This window comes from Triturus cristatus, chromosome 11 (genome assembly GCF_964204655.1).
Source record: "Triturus cristatus chromosome 11, aTriCri1.1, whole genome shotgun sequence".
NCBI classification, from domain to species: Eukaryota; Metazoa; Chordata; class Amphibia; order Caudata; family Salamandridae; genus Triturus; species Triturus cristatus.
This window is the reverse complement of record NC_140594.1, coordinates 112986528-113007196: the sequence shown is the minus strand read 5'-3', so window position 1 is coordinate 113007196 and position 20669 is coordinate 112986528. Positions and strand designations below refer to the sequence as shown.

The 20669-nt window shown below is 50.1% G+C and overlaps 1 protein-coding gene across 8 annotated transcripts in view; it reads left to right on the top strand.

Moving 5' to 3' along the window:
- Positions 1–20669, top strand: part of SMPD4 (sphingomyelin phosphodiesterase 4) — a 431863-nt gene that overhangs the window by 59586 nt on the left and 351608 nt on the right. For all 8 annotated transcript variants that reach the window (XM_085636345.1, XM_085636344.1, XM_085636343.1 and 5 more), the window contains one exon: positions 4289–4440. In XM_085636345.1, the coding sequence (XP_085492471.1) occupies positions 4289–4440 (152 nt within the window). The remainder of the gene's footprint in view (positions 1–4288; positions 4441–20669) is intronic.

Here is a 20669-nt window from a genome sequence, read left to right as displayed (position 1 = left end):
AGTACGCCATCACAAAGATGGCGACTTCTGACAAATTGCGGCCACCTCAGTGTAGCCCACCTCAAGGGTGGTACTAGCTTGGAGGTCACATGCCTACCTGACTAGCTAATTTTCCCACCTGTCCAGTTGCCAAGGGCGTCCTGGACAAAGGGGGCGGCTTCCTCTCCTGTCAGGGGAGCCAGATTCACATTCCAAAGGCTGCAGCTCTTTGAAGCTTGCCGGCCTAGGCAGGTTAATCAGCAGGTCATCCTGTAGGAGGTGGCTTCCCTGTCCACTTGCACTGGCAGTAATGGAACTGACCAGCCCAGGGGCATATCTGTCCATGCAGGTATGCCTTCTCATGTAATATTCAGCACCCTGCCTTAGAGCTGTCAGGCCTGCGGTAGGGGTGACGTACAAATATCACATGCGGTGTTGGGTAACATGGCACACAGGGATGTGTGACATGTCCATGTTTTGTTTTCACTTTTGTCTGCACCAAGACACGCAGCCTGCAATGGAAGCCTTGCATGTGCTTGGTGAGGGGTCCCTTAGGGTGGCACAATTCGTGCGGCTGCCCTTAGCGACTGTCTTTGATACGTCAGACCTTAGGTACCATGGGTACCTTTTCCTAGGGACTTACAGAGGGTGCTAAAGGTTTTGCCAATTGTAGAATCAATCAATCAATCAATGACATTTATAGAGCGCACTACATACCCGTAGGGTCTCAAGGCGCTGGGGGTGGGGGGGTGCCGCTACTGCTCGAACAGCCAGGTCTTCAGCTTTTTCCTGAAGGAGAGGTGGTCTTGGGTCAGGCGCAGGTCGGTCGGGAGGGAGTTCCAGGTCTTGGCGGCCAGGTAGGAGAAGGACCTTCCTCCTGTAGTCGCTCTTCGGATGCGGGGGACGGCGGCGAGGGCGTGGTTGGCTGATCGGAGGTGGCGTTTGGGAGCGTAGAAGTTGATTCGGCTGTTGAGGTAGCTCGGGCCTTGGTCGTGTAGGGCTTTGTGTGCGTGGGTGAGGAGGCGGAAGGTGATTCTTTTGTTGACGGGGAGCCAGTGCAGGTCTCTCAGATGTCCGGAGATGTGGCTGGTTCGTGGGATGTCGAGGATGAGTCTGGCTGAGGCGTTCTGGATCCGCTGGAGTCTCTTCTGGAGCTTGGCGGTGGTACCGGCGTAGAGGGTGTTGCCGTAGTCCAGTCGGCTGGTGACGAGGGCCTGGGTGACGGTCTTCCTGGTCTCGGTGGGGATCCACCAGAAGATCTTCCGTAGCATGCGTAGGATGTTGAAGCACGCCGAGGAGACGTTGTTGACTTGCCTGGTCATGGAGAGGGAGGAGTCCAGGATGAAGCCCAGGTTGCGTGCATGGTCTGTCGGTTTGGGTGCGGTGCTCAGGGCGGGAGGCCACCAGGAGTCGTCCCAGGCGGAGGGTGAGGAGCCCAGGATGAGGACCTCCGTCTTGTCCGAGTTCAGTTTCAGGCGGCTGGTCGTCATCCACTTGGCTACCTCTTTCATCCCTTCGTGCAGGTTGGCTCTGGCGGCGGCGGGGTCGTTGGTCAGGGAGAGGATCAGCTGGGTGTCGTCGGCGTAGGAGATTATGTTGAGGTTGTGTTGGCGTGCGATGGCCGCGAGGGGGCTCATGTAGACGTTGAAGAGGGTGGGGCTCAGTGAGGATCCTTGAGGGACGCCGCAGATTACTTCGGTGGCCTCTGACTTGTACGGTGGTAGACGGACTCTCTGTGTTCTTCCGTCGAGGAAGGAGATGATCCATTCCAGCGCCTTGTCCTGGATTCCGACGTTGCTGAGGCGCTGTACTAGGGTGCGGTGGCAGACAGTGTCGAATGCTGCGGAGAGGTCTAGGAGGATGAGGGCCGCTGTTTCTCCGTTGTCCATCAGGGCTCGAATGTCATCGGTGGCGGCGATGAGGGCGGTCTCGGTGCTGTGATTGGCTCGGAAGCCGGACTGTGAGGGGTCGAGGGATCCATTCGTCTCGAGGAAGGCGGCCATCTGCTTGTTGACGGTCTTCTCGATGACTTTGGCTGGGAACGGGAGGAGCGAGATGGGGCGGTAGTTCTTGAGTTCGGTGGGGTCCGCTGTGGGTTTCTTGAGTAGAGCGCTGAGTTCGGCGTGCTTCCAGCTCTCAGGGAAGGTGGCGGTGTCGAAGGATGTGTTGATGATGTCTCGCAGGTGGGGTGCGATGACAGCGTCAGCCTTGTTGAAGACGTGGTGAGGGCAGGGGTCGGTCGGTGATCCGGAGTGGATGGAGTTCATCGTGCGGATGGTGTCTTCGGTGCTGATCGGGGTCCAGGCGTGGAGGGTGGTGGTGAGGGGTGGTTGTTCGGGCTTGGTGTGCGTTGGTTGGTTGTTGAAGCTGTTGTGTATGTCCGCGATCTTGTTGTGGAAGTATGAAGCGAGGGAGTTGCAGAGGTCTTGCGATGGGGTGATGTCGTTGTTTCCTGCGCTGGGGTTGGATAGCTCTTTCACGATGTTGAAGAGTTCCTTGTAGTTGTGTGCGTTGTTGTCCAGCCGGTCCTTGAAAGCAGTTTTCTTGGTGGCGCGGATCAGCTGGTGGTGCTTCCGGGTGGCCAGCTTGAAGGTGGTCCTGTTGTCCGGTGTAGGATCCCTTCTCCAGACTTTCTCGAGGGCTCGGCAGTTCTTCTTGGAGCTCTTGAGTTCGTCGGTGAACCACGGGGCTTTCTTGCTGCCGGGTCTGCTGGGCGGGGTCCTCAGCGGGGCGAGTTCGTCCGCGCAGTTGCTGATCCACTTCGTGAGGTTGTCGGCGGCCTGGCTGGGGTTCGCTGAGCTGGCAGGAGGGTGCTGGCTCAGGGAGGTGGCGAGCTGGTCTGCTGTGATCTTGTTCCAGCTTCTGCGGGCGGCCTGTTGCTGGTGGTGGTGGGTCGTCGTTCTCTTGAAGGTGAAGTGGACGCAGCTGTGGTCCGTCCATTGTAGCTCTGTGGCGTGGCTGAAGTCGATGTCTGTGCAGGACGAGAAGACTGCGTCGAGTGTGTGTCCGGCGAGGTGGGTGGGGGTGGACACCAGCTGCTTGAGTCCAAGATTGGCGAGGTTGTCGAGCAGGGTGCTGGTGTTGCGGTCGTTGTTGTTCTCCAGGTGGAAGTTGAGGTCCCCCAGGAGGATGTAGTCGGCGGAGGGGAGGGCATGCGGGCTGACGAAGTCGGCGATGTCCTCGCTGAATTGTGTGCGTGGTCCCGGGGGTCGGTAGATCAGGGTGCCTCTGAGGGTGGTGTTCGGGTCGGTGTGGATCTGGAAATGCAGGTGTTCGGCGGTGGTCAGGGTGTCGTCTGTGCTGGTCGTGATGCGGATGGTGTTCCTGTGGATGAGGGCGATGCCTCCTCCCATCTGGTTGGCGTTGCGGTCCCTCCGGACGATCTTGTAGCCCTCCGGGATAGCGATGGCGATGTCGGGAGCTGAAGAGGCGTTCATCCAGGTCTCTGTGAGGAAGGCAACGTCAGGGGCTGTGGCGTCTAGGAGGTTCCAGAGTTCGATGGCGTGTCTGTGGACGGAGCGGGTGTTGAGCAGGATGCACTTGAGGTGGGTGCTGCTGGTGTTCGACTTGGCGGCTGCTGGTGCGAGGCAGGTCCGGATGCAGGTGAATTTGCAGGCGTGGCAGCTGAAAGGTCCGTGGGTGCGTCGTGGTGTAGCTTGATGGCAATCTGGGAGTCGGCCGGTGTTGAGTGCGATGAGGGTGGCGGCGGAGTACGTCTGGCGGGTCGGCCGGGGTCTTCGAGGTCCAGGGGTCCTGGCACTGGGCGCGGTCCAGGCGCGGACGGGCGTAGACGGGCTTGCCTTTGGCGCGCCTTCGGCGCACAATCGGCGCGCCCGCTGCGCGTGACCGCTGCGCGTACGCACGGTCGCCATATAAGGCGAAGTGCGCGGGTGGGCGGAGCAGCTGGGAGCGGGGAGGGAACAGAAGGAAAAAAGGGGCGGGGTCAGCGGTGGTGGCGGGAAGCGGGGAGCGGGGAGGGAAGACGGAGGGCGGCGAGGTAGGCGGGCAAACAGGAAGGAAAACGCTGACACTGGCACAAAACAACAATAAAATACAGCAGGCACAAATGGAGATCAGTACGTTAACAATTATACAGTTTTTGGAACAAGCTCTGGCACTGGGGACCTGGTTAGCAGGAACCCAGTGCACTTCCAGTCGAAATCACCATCAGTTACCAGGCAAAAGGTTGGGGGTGACCATGTCAAAAAGGGCTACTTTTCTACATCTTGTTTTAATAAAATTCTTACCTCAACGGCAAAACATTTTTTTCTGTGTTTTCAGTTCACTTACTCCAATTGTTACTTTTCAGAACTACCCTGTCGGACAGTACTTCAGCACCTCGGACAGCGCATACTTCATCTTGGTGGACAAATATTTGAATTGGTTCCTGCCAACAGAAGGAACTGTCCCTCCTCCTCCAACTTTCAATCTTGGATGCACCCTGCCTTCACCAATTCCCAGGTAACACAACAACAACTTTCCCAGCCCTTAAGAGTTCTGGCTGGATGCCGCCATTTAATTTGTTTTACAGTAATTGTTCTCGTCACATATTTAGATACGCTTTGTCCACACTTTGTTTAGAGAGACCCCCACCCCTCCCCGTTTGCCGCACCAAAACACTATTTTATTGATTTCAAAATATCACCTTCTAAAAAAAAAGAAACTCAAATTACCAAAGGTTCATGTTTGTAATTTTAGTAACAGTCATCAAATTGGACTTCAGACCAAAGTGAAGTCTGAGCAAAACACATATGTTTACATCATATTATCAATACTTGAGTAGTATGTGGGATTTGAATGTGACTGATTCACATTATTCATAACGGTTTCAAAACATTCCTAGAAACTGCTGAATGCAGTACATCTGTTGTCTGCCAATCAACATGGTGCGCTTATCTGAAGCCTGAGTTACGTAAAATATTGTCTTTAATCTATACCAGAAAGGTATAGGATACTGGCAGTGGAGGAGGGAGCAGTGGGGCCAAAGTGGCCTCCTCTGCCTGCCCTTTTGTTCCTGCTGCGCCCCTTCACCTGCTCCATCAACTGCCTGCAATTTACTGTCTTTATTCTTTTAGGTCTGGTGGTAGCTAAGACAATTTAATTTTACTAAAAATATGTATGTTATTCTTTTTTTATGAGGGTTTTAAGCGTGTTTTCTTCATCCATTGAGCTATTACTGTGTCATTCCCATGTTTCTACTGCCCACTGCAGCATACCGAATAGGTCAATGGTAAACCAACTTCAGCCATTCGATAACTTCAGTCAGTGATGACATTCTACCCATTCACAAGGAACACCTCCACACCCAAAGCCGTTCTTGTCAGTGCCAGGGACCTGTATGGTAACATGTGCTTTTTGAGACCAAATAATGTGTGCTGTTAGCCATTTGTTTTTTTAAATTAAATTGACAAGGACCATCCAGTTGCTTCTACAACAATAAAGTTTACCAAAAACAAACAAAATTGACAAAGCAAAACAGCCTGTTGGCTTTGTCAGTGGGTGTGTACTTTTTGTGTTTGTTTTTAGTGGTGCTTCTAATAGGCCTGGCCTCAGCCGTACTCACTGATTCAGAGTGTTTAACAGCACAAAAGAGGTGCCAAATTAAAAAAAGATGGCTAATCATACCATAGCTTCAGGCTTTGGCCACAACTATCATTTACACACAGATTGTGTAGTCGGTACAGGACTTCCTGTACTTAGGCACCCAGCCCTAGAAAGGCAGTGGAAGTTGCAACCCAGTAAAGCCATTCATGCAAAAATAGGTAAAATGTAAGCTAATTTTTGTTCCGTGTGTGTGTGATCAATCCAGAAATACATTCTAGTTTTGAAATAAGGAGTAGCCCTGTAACATGAGTTTAGGTGCGTACAGATAAGGAGGAGATTTGCCATTTTTTTTATCTTGACAGATTGGACAGTGATGTTCTGTAGTAGTTTATTGTAAGGCAGATTGCCTGTTGTGAGCTTAAATTCTTCAGACTTAACATGGTGCTTTTTTCTGTGCCCTGCACTGAAAAGCATTTGCATGAACCTTGTGAATAAGCACATTGGAGTTGATAAGGCTTCAGTGGCAAGATCTTCACCCACTCCAATGCCTTCTCGAAGCCATGTCTTTCGAGGGAGCCTCACTACAATGTATTATTTGCCAGGAGGGCCTTGACTGGGGAAACATAACTTCAAGCAGAACTACAGCCAAGGTTTTAGAGGGCTACAATTGTTGCGTGGCCTGGTGGTGAAGTAAGCTCATATTTGCTGTGTGTTTCCTTTGTATTGTGGTACTTGAAGTTCTGTGCGTACAAAGGTAAAAAAAGAACTACAAGTACCACAAAGCAAAGAAAAACGCACAACTGAGTGAGCTATGCCCCTGATGTCAGAAATAAGTTCATCAAGATATGTTTTTTCTTTACATTCTGTCAAATGTAGTTTTGCAAGTCTGAATCTAAACCTAAAATAGATAAAGTAACAAAAGACGAAAAAATGTTTTGCTGAACTACTCACATTTGACATGGGTCTGCTGGACATCTTTAGCCTGGCTCGATGCACAATTCTTTGAATGTTTATAGAGTATGTCTAGCTGAGAAGCAGCCTTGAGTTATGTGACCCCTTCAACTACCCTGTTTTTTTGTTTTCTTTTTAGCCAAATGAACCTAGCATCCTCTGATTTTTTTTCTTTTTCTTCTTTTTAAACCCATTTAGAGGTTAGGGCTTATAAGTCTTGGAATGCAAAGTGTTGTTGGCTATAAAGCTAATAATTGCTAAGAGTGCCATATATAATGAGGGTCACTTTTCAGCTCTGCTGTAAGCAATAGAAATACCATGCCCATATGCAGTGCGAGTTCTGGACGTGCACATTTTACATGGTCTCCAGCTTCAGTTTTCTTACTTTCCACTAATGTGAAGGTGTTTTTAAGATTCTGTAGGTGTAGCATTTCTCGTGTGAGTTCGACCATTTTTTACACAATGCCTCTTCAAAACCCTCAACCACATTGTCGCAGCCAACAGTGTATATTATCTCCATTGGAGTGACTTAGTAGATAGTGTCATCATCGGGTCTTCTCACTTGTGTTCAGTTCTCCAAGTCAGTCGTACATCCGCCAGGAGGGAGATTGTCTGGGCGAAGACAGTGGTGGTATCTATTTGATACACTTAAAATTACAGCCTATAGTTGTGAAAATAATTTAATAAAAAGGTGGGATGGGGACGAGTTATCGATCCTAAACATCTAATGGTCAGGTCGACATGTTTCAGCCTTGTATTGCTCCTGTGGGTCCGTGGCCTTTATCAGGTAGATTCCCGTTATTGTCGTGTAGGAAAGTAGGATCTGCTTTTATGGTTACCCCCACTTTTTGCTTGATGTAATGCTGTTTCTGACTAGGATCCTGCTAATCAGGACCCCAGTCTGTGTGCTTTCTCCTATAAATTGGTTTGGTAAGTACTTGGGTACATCCCAGATTTGACACTGGTGCAACCTTATCAGTCCCTACTATATGGTACTAAGATACCCAGGACATAATTACACCAGGGGTCCCCCATGGGCTGAAGCATGTATTATGCCTCCCATGGGAAACCACTCAATTTGTAACTACAGGACTGCCATTACAGCCTGTGTAAGATGGTGCTAGCACCACTTACGAAAGATATAGGTTTTCCTGTATCTAAGGTCACTGCACTTAAAACCTATAAGTCACCCCTACAGCAGGCCTTTCAATCCTGAAGACAGGGTGCTTGATTCTAAGTGTGAGGGTGCCCCTTCATGAGCAGGACACCCCTATGACCTACGGAGTCCATTCTTCCGGGTTCTAAGTGAGGCAGCCATATGACATATAGAGGGGCACCACGTCATTAGGCGGTGACCATCTCAAAACTGATTGCAACGAATCCTATCATGTTTGGTATTCCACATGTTGGAATCATACCGCCACACCGTAAATGGTGTGAGAGATATGATTCCATCCACCGTAAAGCTCCTTTGGGAGGCCCTTGGTGCTCCCAGTACCAGTCTTCCAGACCCGGACAGAAATCCAGGGCTGCTGCCGGCCAGAGACACGTTACTCCCCACCTGCTGCTGAGCCAAGCTCGGGCAGGGGAAGGCAGAGCAATAGGTATCCTTTTACGGGGAGGTGTGACCACCTCCCAGACAGGATTTAGTGTGTGTGGCAGGGTGGGAGCGCTTGCCATTGCCACATAGTCTGCGTGCAGGGCACACTTGGTGCCCTCCATGCATAGTCCAGTTCAGGGAGCCGCAGGCTCCCGCTCTGGTGCGAAACTGGACAAAGGACAGGGGAGTATCCTACCCTTGTCCAGCCCCTCCTTTGTGAGGGACCCCTGAATCATCCCAACCCTTTCCTTAGGGTATTTAAGGGCTTACCTGTGAGTGGGTCCCTAGATTCGTTGTGGGATAAAATTCATTTCAGACACCACTTCTTCCACCGTCTGGGCACTCTGGACTTTGCTGGACTTTGCTCTGGGCATCAAGGCTGCAACTAGGAAGACTCCTGCTGCTTCTGATCTCGTCGCTCTGCTCGTCTGCTGCAACGTCCGTGCCTGTGCACCATACAGGAACCTTCCAAGGCCTGTGGGCATCTAAGACACCTGAAGGAATCTCCCTTGAAGTGAAGAAGTCACTTCCCTGCATCTGCAGGCATCGCAACTAAGCTGACCAGTCTGCTGATCCTGAGCTCCCGGGGACTCCGAAAGGCTCAGCAACACAGGAGGTGGTTCTTCACATCCCTTGAAGCCTGCCCTCTCCCCAAGTTTGAGGCCAGTATCCCTCGTCGGAGCCGCTGAAACTGAACCCCTGATATTGATTACACACAACGGGGGAGTGATTCAGTTCCGGAATTCGCAGGCTGGAATCATTACAGTCAATTTTAAACCAAAAAGTGCCTCAGAAACCATATTCAATTTTGCTTTGTACTACAGATGTCTTTTTAATTAACTCTGGGCTACCTTTTTTTCTTCTTTTTTGTACTTTTTTACATTCAATCTTCCAGTTACCAATTATCTTTAAACATACCCTTGGTATTTTCTTTGCAGCAAAAAAAGCAGTATCTACAATATTTACATTACTTACATATATGAGGCCATTAACATAACAATAAACATTCTTTCCCATGGATACACATAGGTCTTTAGAGTCAAAATACATTACAAGAACCAAGAATAGAAATGCCGGCTATGAACACTCAGCCGTAAATGCCAGAAGCATGGAAGATGCCACATTAGAAATTGGAACGAGTTGAAGACTGCAAATAAACCAAGGATAAGAACGAGAATGCCAGGAAACTGAAGGGAACTAATTAAAGAGACAAGAAAAAGGTGGCTACAGACACTAGAAGCTTTCACTTCATTAAGACTCGGTTGCGAACAACCGCACCTAAGTGAGAAACGAGTACATGGTATTAGACATCCTACCAGAAAACAGTCAAGCCCTGATGAAGACCTTCACATAAATAAAATGTTCTGGTCCAACCATCACGAAGGTCGAAACGCGTTGGCAACCATAAAATAGGAAGTCAAGAGCAAACAAGGACCATAAATATGCCAACTGATTAGGCATCTTGAGCTGGAAAATATAAGCTCAAACCAGAAGTGTGTAAACAGTCTCTGACCCCCGCAGGACCTAGGGATTATTGAGGACGAAAAAATAAATGTCCCAATAACAGACCAAAATAAGTAGGACTATAAGAGTTCTAAAAGAAAACACTCTTCAGCTGCAAAGTGATTGTACTTGTAATGTATTTTGACTGTAAATACATATGTGTATCCATGTGAAAGAATGTTGATTGTGATGTTAATGTCCTTAAATATGTAAGTAATGTAAATATTGTAGATACTGCTTTTTTTGCTACAAAGAAAATACCAAGGGTATGTTTAAAGATAATTGGCAACTGGAACCTTGAATGTAAAAAAGTACAAAAAAGAAGAAAAAATAAGGTAACCCAGAGTTAATTAAAAAGACATCTGTGGTACAAAGCAAAATTAAATTTATGGTTTCTGAGGCACTTTTTTGTTTAAGAAGGGACTGAACCCTTGTGCACAGCGTCTACTTGCAGTTGCAAAGGCTTGTTAGCTTCCTTCCACCAAGATCTTCGAGCTCCAAGTATCCCCAACCTCAAGCATCTCCAGTAACCAAGATCTTCACCCTCACCGCATCTCCTGCATCGTGGGCTTGCATCTTTGGTGAGCTGCTCGAGGTTCTCTTGCAACCTCAGTGCCTCTGGCCTGCGGGTCCTCTTGAGGGTCATCTTTGTATTCTTTGGGCTCCCCTGATTGCTTGGGCCTGCCCTGACTCACCTGCTTGTGGTGAGTCTCCTGGACCCACCGGACACCTACCCCTCAACTCTCGTCATCTGACGTGGGACAGTCCGTGTACGGCTCCTGGTCTTCCACAGCATTGTCAGGTCCATACAGCTGTAGTTCTGTGGTCACCGTCCACTCTCCTGCAACCCCCGACATCGGTGGGCATTTGTCTACCGCGCCTCCTGGTCACTCCTGAGAGGCACAGACTCTGTCCCCTCTGCTTGTAGGTTCTTCACATCTTGAATCTATCTTTGGGTTCCACCGAACACTTTCACCTTCTCCAGCAGCAGAATCCTTCTGAAGTCCTCCATTGGACTCGACAACGGTTTCCGATGCCACTTCACACTTATGCACCCGGATTCCCTTGGGCAGGTATCCTGGTTCCTAAGGTCTCCACGGGTGGGGTGGCTCCCCAACCTTCTGTCTTCCACGGGGTTTCTTCAGGGTCCGCTGGGAAGGGTCCTTCTTTAAAATTGCGACGCAACTTTCCTATTGACTTGTATTGATCACGCGGTCGTGTTCCCACTTAGCACACAACCTCTGTGGGGCTCTTAGTTCCTTACCTCGGGTGAGTCCTTGAGTCCCCGACACTTCAATGTTTTCTGGGTACAGTCTTGATTCGCATTTTACTAATTTAATGTATGATTTATCCAGAGCACTCTTGTAAAGTTGTACCATGTCAATATGGTGCATGTTAATTTTTAAAAACCATTGTCTAATATGTTTTGCGATGGCATGTAGTCTAGGTTTTTCAGGTATCAGTTTAACTGATGGTGGTGCTTGTGCATGTGCGCCCATTTTAGTAATTGGAGGTGCCCAGTTGGATATTTATTGGGGAAAGAGTAGGTGATAGATTGTTATAAATGGTGTAATGAAAAGGCACAAAGAGAGTTCTAACAATGGAGTTGATGCCCATGCGCACTATCACCGAAAGGAGGAGTCAACTTACCCTGTGGCTAGGAAACACTTTGAAGAAAAACAACTTGCAAACATCCAGACCCAAAACTAGATGGCAGGAGTATGGAAAGCTTGTGAATATATAGCTCTACATGCCAGGAACAGATGCATACTGGCTAAGTAGCATAATCCTTACCTCTGTGGGGTTTAAATCGCCCTGTGAGATGTGGGTAGAGCTGGGGGTCCCGTCTTTATCTACTGGTTAACGAGTTTTGGTGCGGTGTCTGTCCTGAAAATTAATACGGAAAAATCCACCCTATTTCCGCTTACCACACTAGCACGATTGGACGCAACGGAACTCCCCTCCACGGAATTCAAATGGGAGTGCAAGCATTTCCACTATCTGGGCATCCAGGAGGCACGAACAGCAGAGGAGCAACATGCACTGAATGTAGGGGTGGAGATCATGGGTTTACAATCCTCCATTAACTTCTGGAACCGCCTTCCTCTCTCTGTCAAGGGCCGGGTGGCCCTGGCACAAATGTTGCTCCTACCGAGATGCCTGTACATCTTGCAGAACTCATTTTGCATTATCCCTAGTTCCACTTTTAAGGCACTAGTCTCTTGATCTCACTGGTCTGGGCTGGAAAACGCAATATGGTTACGTTGGAAATATTGAAACTAGACACCGAACAGGGGGGACTAGGCCTACCGGACCTGCAACTTTACCACATGGCCGTCTCCTCCAATACGCGGCACTCTGGTGTGCAGAAGGCCCAAACTTGGAGAAGGAGCTCCTGGCAGAATGGGGATGGTAAAATAACTTACAGTGACGTCTCATGATGGGGCCACAAATGCTGTCACCGTACGCATTTGTGGTGCGTTGGGTGACGAGAGTTTGGGAACAGGCAGTCACATTGGTACCGCGTAGAGCACCTAATGCACGTGTGCTACCGTTGCAATGGTTGTGTAATTTTTGCCATATCCAAAATGTTATGGATTTAGCAAGATGGTTTGAGGGAAGATGCCTCTCTGCAGGTGACCTATACTGTACTGGAACATTTCTTACACTTGGTGAGGCACAGGAATGTTTCGGTCTCCCAGACAGGTAATTTTTGCAATATGCAAAGCTCTCCCGCACTACGCGGGAGATATGGATTACATTCCCCCCAGGAACCAACGGAATCTCACACATTGATGGCGATTCTAGGTCCAGGTATGCAAAGGGGCTTGATCTCCCTTCTGTATCGGGCACTTAAAGCCGACCACGATGTCGACGTCTCTCGGGATAGATGGTTGCCAGATCTGCCGACGCCACTCACAGATAGTGACTGGAAGAGAGCGTTCGCGCAGTTGCGAGACGTGGCCAGCAACACCCGCTTCAAGCTCATACTGTTTTTTTATTATTTTATTTTTTTGTCCATCCAGCAGCATGTCATCACAAACACATAACATTTTACATATTAGTAGCTTAAAGGTCACATGGCATTGCTCACATGTAATACATATAGCACTTTTTACATTACAACTATGCATAGGTGAATAAATGACCTCTGTAGCCATGTCTCGTACAGTTGTTTTGCCGGGGTCTATCACAATACATTATATCCATAGCTCAACTCTTTAGTGTCCCTGCCTTCCCTGGTGAGTTCTGGGTATTGTAGGGCTTGGTTCGCCATTATGGTGTATCAGTCGCCTCCTTGCAGGAACTGTACTAGTGGGTCCCAGAAGTCTCTGGGTCGTGAGGCCCTCCGCATTCACCTCCAGTGTTTCTCTGCAATAGGTCATGTCAGTGATCCATTCTTTGAGCCTTGGGGGTCTCATGCCCCCCCAGCGCATTGCTATGCCCCGTTTGGCAAGTAGGAGTGCAACTGCCAGAAATTTCCTTCGTCTAGCTAACTTGAGTTTGCGTACACCCAATGTTCGAGGCATGTGGGCTGCTGAATTCATATCTGTGCATAGATCGCCGCCTAGTGTTGGGTCCGGATGTTTGCACGTTGTTGTCCTGGAAGAGTCTTCGAAGTATCCTTGGATAGGTGACTCCTCCCCTGGACTACAGTGCGCATGGGCATCCCCTCCATCCTCAGATTGTTTTTTTCCGCCATTGGGTTCGGATGTGCTATCTTAGCTCAAGTTAGGAAAAACTTTTGTCGAGGCCACAAGGCCTTTAGTTCGCGTCGGTACTGTTTATCGATCGGGTTTCGATACTATCTGTTAGTTTACTGACTTTCAGCACCGACTTTGTTCGCATTTACCTGTCCATCGACTACTTCGACGATGGAATCGAGGACGCCATTCAAAAGGTGTCCGGTATGTAATGCGAAGTACCCACACATCGACGTCCATCCGGTGTGCAACAAATGCCTTTCGCCGGACCACGACGAATCGACATGCATGGCCTGTGCCCGATTCCGTTCCAGGAAGACTCTGCGGAAGCGGCGAGGCTCGAGGCGCAGCACGCGGCACCGGCCCCAGCTGACATCTTCGACGAAGCCGACGACGTCGAAGAAGTAGAAGTCTTACCCTCCGGTCCCGTTTCCGACCACGACCCCGGATCGGACGAGGCCGACGAGTCACTCTTCCACAGAGGTGAAGACGACACCGAGGTAGGAGACGACGAGGAGGCCTTAGGGGCCGAAGAGAGTAGCGCCGATGATGAACAAGGCCTACCTGTTCAAACCGAAAACTCACCAGTGCCACAGACTATGGCTCCGGTCGAGGGATCGCCTTCGGGCCTTACCCGAGACCTATCACACAGTCCTTCGGCCCCGCCCTCGGGCCCGGCCTCGGATGTTCAGCGGCAGCCATTACCGCTTAAATCAGCTGGTTTCCCTTCCACGAAACCGAAACCGAAAGCTGCTCAAGCTCCTACGAAATCGAAACTGAAAGTGGCGCAAGTCGGATCGAAGCCTTCAACACCTTCGACGCCAGCGCACCGTGTCGGCACCGACCGCACCAAGAGAGACTTCGGTGCCGAACTCGAAAGGGGCGACGTGGGAGTCGACAAACGGAAGAAGGTCATCGGCGCCGACAAACCTGCTCGGTTACCGGCTTCGACGCCGCCGACGCCTCGCATCACTCCCTCGACGACACCAAAACCTCACGTGTCGAAGACGTCGACGGTGGTCTCCGCACCTCGACTCGATGCACCACTGGCGCCGAAGATATCTACAGCCGCGACCCAGACCGGGGCCACATCCTCTAAGGCGCCCCGAGTACGACCTGGTGCACAGCCAGGCTGCAAAACCACGGCTGCCCTCCAGGACCCGTCGGGTTCCGGTTCGATCGGGGCTCCAGCGGTTTCGTCGGTGCCGACCAACATTACCTTCGGCTTGCCTCCATCCACAATCCCGAAGGTGTTTCAACTCAGGACACGGGTCACCAAGACTACGGTTACACCTGTTGAGACGCCTCCGTCACACGTCATCGACGCCAACACTGGCAGGATGATTCTCCACGACCGAAGGATAACTTCGGAACCGCCATTGGAACCTTTCAGGATCCCGCTAAAGAGGAAGCTGCCGGTGGACTCAGAACCTCTCCTGTATGAACCTTTCCATTCACCCTACCAGGATCCACACCAGGCCTCCCCCACACGCTCCGACACGGATGCATTGGGGGACTACATGGATGAACAAGTCCCCTACCATGTGGACACGGACCCTGATGACCAGCAGGACCCTGACCAAACTTGGGGCGACCCTGCAGACCCCAGTGCACCTCTGGATGCACAGGACCCACAGCTATATGGGGCAAAAACATCACCCACAGAGGATACTGCAGCGTTCAACGCTCTAATTGAACGTGCAGCAAACAACCACGATGTGCAGCTTCACTCTGATATCATCGAAGATGACTTTCTAATGGACACCTTTGCATCCTCAGAAAGACATGTAACAACTCTGCCAATGTTGAAGGGAGTCCTCAAGCCAGCCACTGACATTTTCAAGGAACCCACCAGGGCACGAGTGATAAACCCCAGGATCGACAAAAAATACAGATCAGCACCTGGGGATCCTACTTACATCAGAGGCCAATTACCACTCGACTCCATCGTTGTGGCGAATGCCCGCAAGAGGGCACACTCGCAGACAACGGGTGACGCTCCTCCCCCGGACAAAGAGTCCAAGGTGCTAGAGACCTCCGGCAAGCGAGTTGCCGCACAAGCTGCAAACATATGGCGCATAGCTAACACTCAAGCGCTCCTCGCTCGCTACGATAGAGCGCACTATGACACGCTGGAACAACTTCTTCAACACCTCCCTGACCCCTACAAAGAAGGTGCAGAAATCCTTATCAGAGAGGGACAGCTACTCACAAATGCTGCCATCAAATGTGCACTAGACGCTGCAGACACGGCTGCCAGAGCCATCAACACTAGCGTCATCCTACGACGTCACGCCTGGCTACGTATCTCAGGATTCAAGCCTGAGGTACAAAACAATATACTTAACCAGCCCGTCAACCCCGACTATTTGTTCGGGCCTGAGGTTGACACCACCCTCGAGAAGATAAAAAAGGACACGGACACTGCAAAGTCCATGGGCGCCCTACAAACTCAGTCCTTTCGGAGCGGCTCCTTTCGTCGCCCCGGAAACAAGGGAGCAGGCAGAGGACAGGGGTCACAACAAACATATAACAAGGGCAATACGCAGACCACCTACGATAAGAACACCCGAGGTGGCTATCGTGGCTCCAGTACCAAGGGCAGAGGACGTGGCTACGGCAACACCAGGTCCTCCCCCAAGAACAAGCAGTGACGCCCTCTCCCTTCCTCCCGACCACATAACACCTGTCGGGGGAAGGCTACAACGGTTCCTGTCCATGTGGAACTCCATCACCACGGACAGGTGGGTCAAAGATATTATAAAATACGGTTACTGTCTGGAGTTGACCTCCACTCCACCCACAATACCACCAAGAAACCGTCCTATGTCCTCAGAGCACTTAACGCTCTTACAGCAAGAGGTAGAAAGTATGCTTCTAAAAGGCGCTATCGAGGTCGTACCCATCCACGAGCAGGGCACGGGGGTTTACTCCCTCTACTTCTTAATCCCAAAAAAGGACGGGTCGCTCAGGCCTATATTAGACCTGAGACCCCTGAACCAGTACATTCTTTCAGAGCACTTTCACATGCTCACTCTACAGCAAGTTCTTCCGCTTCTCAAGCAGGGAGACTTCCTAGCATCACTGGACCTCAAGGATGCGTATTTTCACATACCCATCCACCCCTCACACAAAAGGTACCTCAGGTTCACTGTTCAGGGGCAGCACTATCAGTTCAAAGTCCTTCCCTTCGGCGTGACAACAGCGCCCAGGGTTTTCACGAAGTGCCTAGCTACGGTGGCAGCACATTTACGGAGACAGCATATACACGTCTACCCCTACCTAGACGACTGGCTCGTTCAAGCGAGGTCAGCCCAGCAATGTGCAAGCCACGTGTCCCGTACCATTCACCTTCTTCACAGTCTGGGATTCTCACTAAATTACCCAAAGTCCCATCTCCAGCCCGCACACGTACAACAGTACCTAGGTGCGACTATAGACACTCTGGCGGCCACAGCTCAGCCAAATTTAGTGAGGATCAACAGCATACAACTGCTGATCTCCAAGTTCAAACCCAATCACTCACTTCCAGCGCGAGTGTTTATGCAGTTGATAGGCATGATGGCCTCCTGCATCTTCATAGTCCCGCACGCGAGGTTACATATGCGCCCACTTCAGGAGTGCCTAGCACGTCAGTGGAATCAGGCTCAAGGACAGTTGAAAGACCTAGTGTTGGTGAGCGGTCGGGCGTACAACTCTCTGCATTGGTGGAATCCACAAAACCTTTGCAAGGGCCGACCGTTCCAAGAGCCTGTCCCACAGATAGTACTGACAGCGGACGCGTCTCTCCAGGGTTGGGGAGCTCATGTACTCCACTACACAGTGCAGGGACTATGGACGACACAACAGAAGAAGATGCACATCAACCTTCTGGAACTGATGGCAATCTTCCTGGCCATGAAGGCTTTCAAAGTACACCTGTGCAACAAGGTCGTGTTGATCCGGACGGACAACATGACCGCAATGTACTACATACAGAAGCAGGGAGGAACACACTCTCCACAGTTGTCTCATCTGGCTCAGAGCATGTGGAAGTGGGCCATTCAGAGGAACATGTTCCTCATGGCAGAACACCTCCCTGGCAAGGACAACCAGATGGCGGATCTGCTCAGCAGACACAGCCACCAGATGCACGAGTGGGAGTTACACCCATCGGTACTCAAACCGTACTTCCAGCAGTGGGGTCACCCAGAGATAGACCTATTCGCGACAAGCGAAAACGCAAAATGCCAAAGCTTCGCCGCCAGATTCCCACATCCGCAGTCGCAGGGCAATGCGATATGGATGAACTGGTCAGGCAGATTTGCGTACGCTTTTCCCCCAGCACCGTTGATACCGCTGGTGGCTCGCAAACTCCGACAACACTCCCTGACACTCGTCCTAGTTGCTCCCACGTGGGCACGCCAGCCGTGGTACACCACCTTCCTCGAACTTTCCGTGGTGCCGCATCAAAGGCTGCGGATCAAACCCGCGCATTTGACGCAGAACCATGGAGAGATTCAGCACCCAGATCCGCAACAGCTGAACCTGGCGATCTGGCTCCTGAAGTCCTAGAGTTTGGCTATCTCAACCTGCCACCTGACTGTATGGACATCATCAAGGAGGCCAGGAGACCCACTACCAGAGCTTGCTATGCAGCCAAATGGAAACGGTTCGTCATTTATTGCGGTAATAATGACGTTAACCCGCTGGACGCATCCATCCAAAACATCATCTGTTACCTCTTACACCTATACCGATGCAATCTGGCGTACACCTCTATACGTGTCCATTTGACCGCGATCTCAGCCTATCTGCAAACCAGGCAGCACCTCTCTCTATTCAGAGTACCTGCCATCAAAGCATTCTTGGAAGGGCTCAAACGAGTCATTCCACCTAGTCACCCACCGGCTCCAATGTGGAACCTCAACTTGGTCCTCACACGCCTGATGGGTCCACCTTTTGAACCTCTACACTAATGCGAGATTCAATTCCTTACCTGGAAAGTGGCCTTCCTTGTAGCGATCACTTCCCTACGAAGAGTTAGTGAACTCCAGGCACTAACCATTCAAGAGCCATTTATACAGGTTCACGCCAACAGGGTCGTGCTACGTACCAACCCCAAATTCATGCCCAAAGTAATATCGCAGTTCCACATGAATCAAACTATTGAACTGCCCGTTTTCGTCCAAAACCCACAAACTGTTGCAGAAAGGGCACTACATACACTAGATGTACGGAGGGCCCTCATGTACTACATCGACAGGACTAAACCCTTCAGGAAGACAAAACAACTGTTCGTTGCCTTTGCCCCACAACACAAAGGTAACGCCATCTCCAAAGCAGGGATAGCCAGATGGATAGTTAAGTGTATTCAAATCTGTTATCAAAAGGCAAAACGCACATTAACTATTCCACCACGAGCCCACTCAACCCGCAAGTTGGGGGCTTCAATGGCCTTCCTAGGAAATATTCCCCTGCATGATATATGCAGAGCAGCCACATGGTCCACTACACACACATTTACAAAACACTATTGCGTAGATGTGCAGTCAAAACAGCAGGCAGCTGTAGGACAGGCTGTTCTCAAAACACTTTTTCAGACCGCTGCAGCTGGCACGGGTAGCCGCCGCCAATAGAGGGCACTGCTATGTATTCTATGCACAGATATGAATTCAGCAGCCCACATGCCTCGAACTGAATATGCTACTTACCAGTATGCATCTGTTCTTGGCATGTAGGGCTGCTGACATTCATATCGCCCTCCCTCCTCCCCGGCGCCTGTCGCAGCTGCAGCTCTCAGAATTACTGCAAGCATGGTCATCACTTTCTGTATCTACTCCATCACTGCCACAATGGCGAAAAACAATCTGAGGATGGAGGGGATGCCCATGCGCACTGTAGTCCAGGGGAGGAGTCACCTATCCAAGGATACTTCGAAGACTCTTCCAGGACAACAACGTGCAAACATCCGGACCCAACACTAGGCGGCGATCTATGCACAGATATGAATGTCAGCAGCCCTACATGCCAAGAACAGATGCATACTGGTAAGTAGCATATTCAATACATACCAGGGGCGTGTTTGAAATCTGCTCTGATAGCATGACAGTGAGTGTGTTTGTGATGTCTTGTCAGTACATATAGAGTTGCGGGCATGCCCATGACGTATGTAAAAAATCTGCATTTGGCATGTTACATATCTGACATCTATCGTGGTCGCTAAGCCCGAATTTGTGTAACTTGACCGGGGTGTAGTACATTTGGTGCAAGAACTTAAAGTGAATGATACACAAGTTACAGTTTGATGTTAGCAGCCAGATTTGTGTGCAGCTATATTGCCAATCTTGTTCGTCTACTGGTTCGCCAATGGCTAATTCCCACCTGTGAGCTGCAGTGTTTGGTTCTCTTGACTGTTCCCCTTGTGCTGCATTGTAAAGTCACGTCACTAAATTCTTATTTGTAGGTCCTGTCAAGAGTATTTGTAATGCGTTCAGTTGTGTGGGTTCGTCCGGAAATGATTTATATAGCAACCTAATTGTTATGCTTAGTCGCAGATAAGCAAACTTCTTTAGTGGCGATTGATGTGCACAAAGAGATGGGTCCTCTAATAAAATAAATGTATTGTGTGGGAACACATCGCCCATAGTATTCAGCCCCATTTCCACTAGTAATGTTGACATTTTCTTTTCTTGAGTCACTGTGAGTTTGGGGTGTTGAGCCATTGGAAGCGCCTTAGCGTATATCGGGAGCTTGCGTGCTCTATGTGCCAGTGTGTGCCATGCCCGAGAGGTGCAGTAGACCGTTTGTATCGGTTCCCGCGGCGTAAATCTCTTCGGGTCCGTTGTAAATGCCATCAGTGGCAAGGGTACACACTGTCGTGTTCTACTGCTATGTGTGGAATATGTGCATGAGGTCTCATCCAATAGTGCGCATGTGGTGCTTGCGCACTATAAAAGTATAGTTGGAGGTCCTGTGCCCCAAAACCTCCCTGGTGATATGCTTGTGTTAGGATTTTCCAGCTAGTTCTGGCTTGTTTTCCTGCCCATGTTAAACGTTGTAAGACCGACTTTAATCTGGTAAATAATGCTTACGTTAGCCATATCGGTATGTTCCAAAACAAATAGGAACCTAGGCAGTACTATCATTTTCTGCAGTGCTATTCTGTCCGCTAAGGAGAGGGGAATTTTGATCCACTTATCTACCTGGTCTTCAAGTTTTGTCAGAGCTGTACCATAGTTTTCCCTAATTACCCTGTCTGCGTTGCGTTGTAACCATATACTGAGGTATTTTACCGGATCCGTCTGCCATTTCAGGGGGGTATACTAAATTTGGTTGTGGGGTTGCAGCCGTGAGAGGAATAACTACTGATTTATCCCAATTAATTCGGAGTCCTGAGTGGTGTTCAA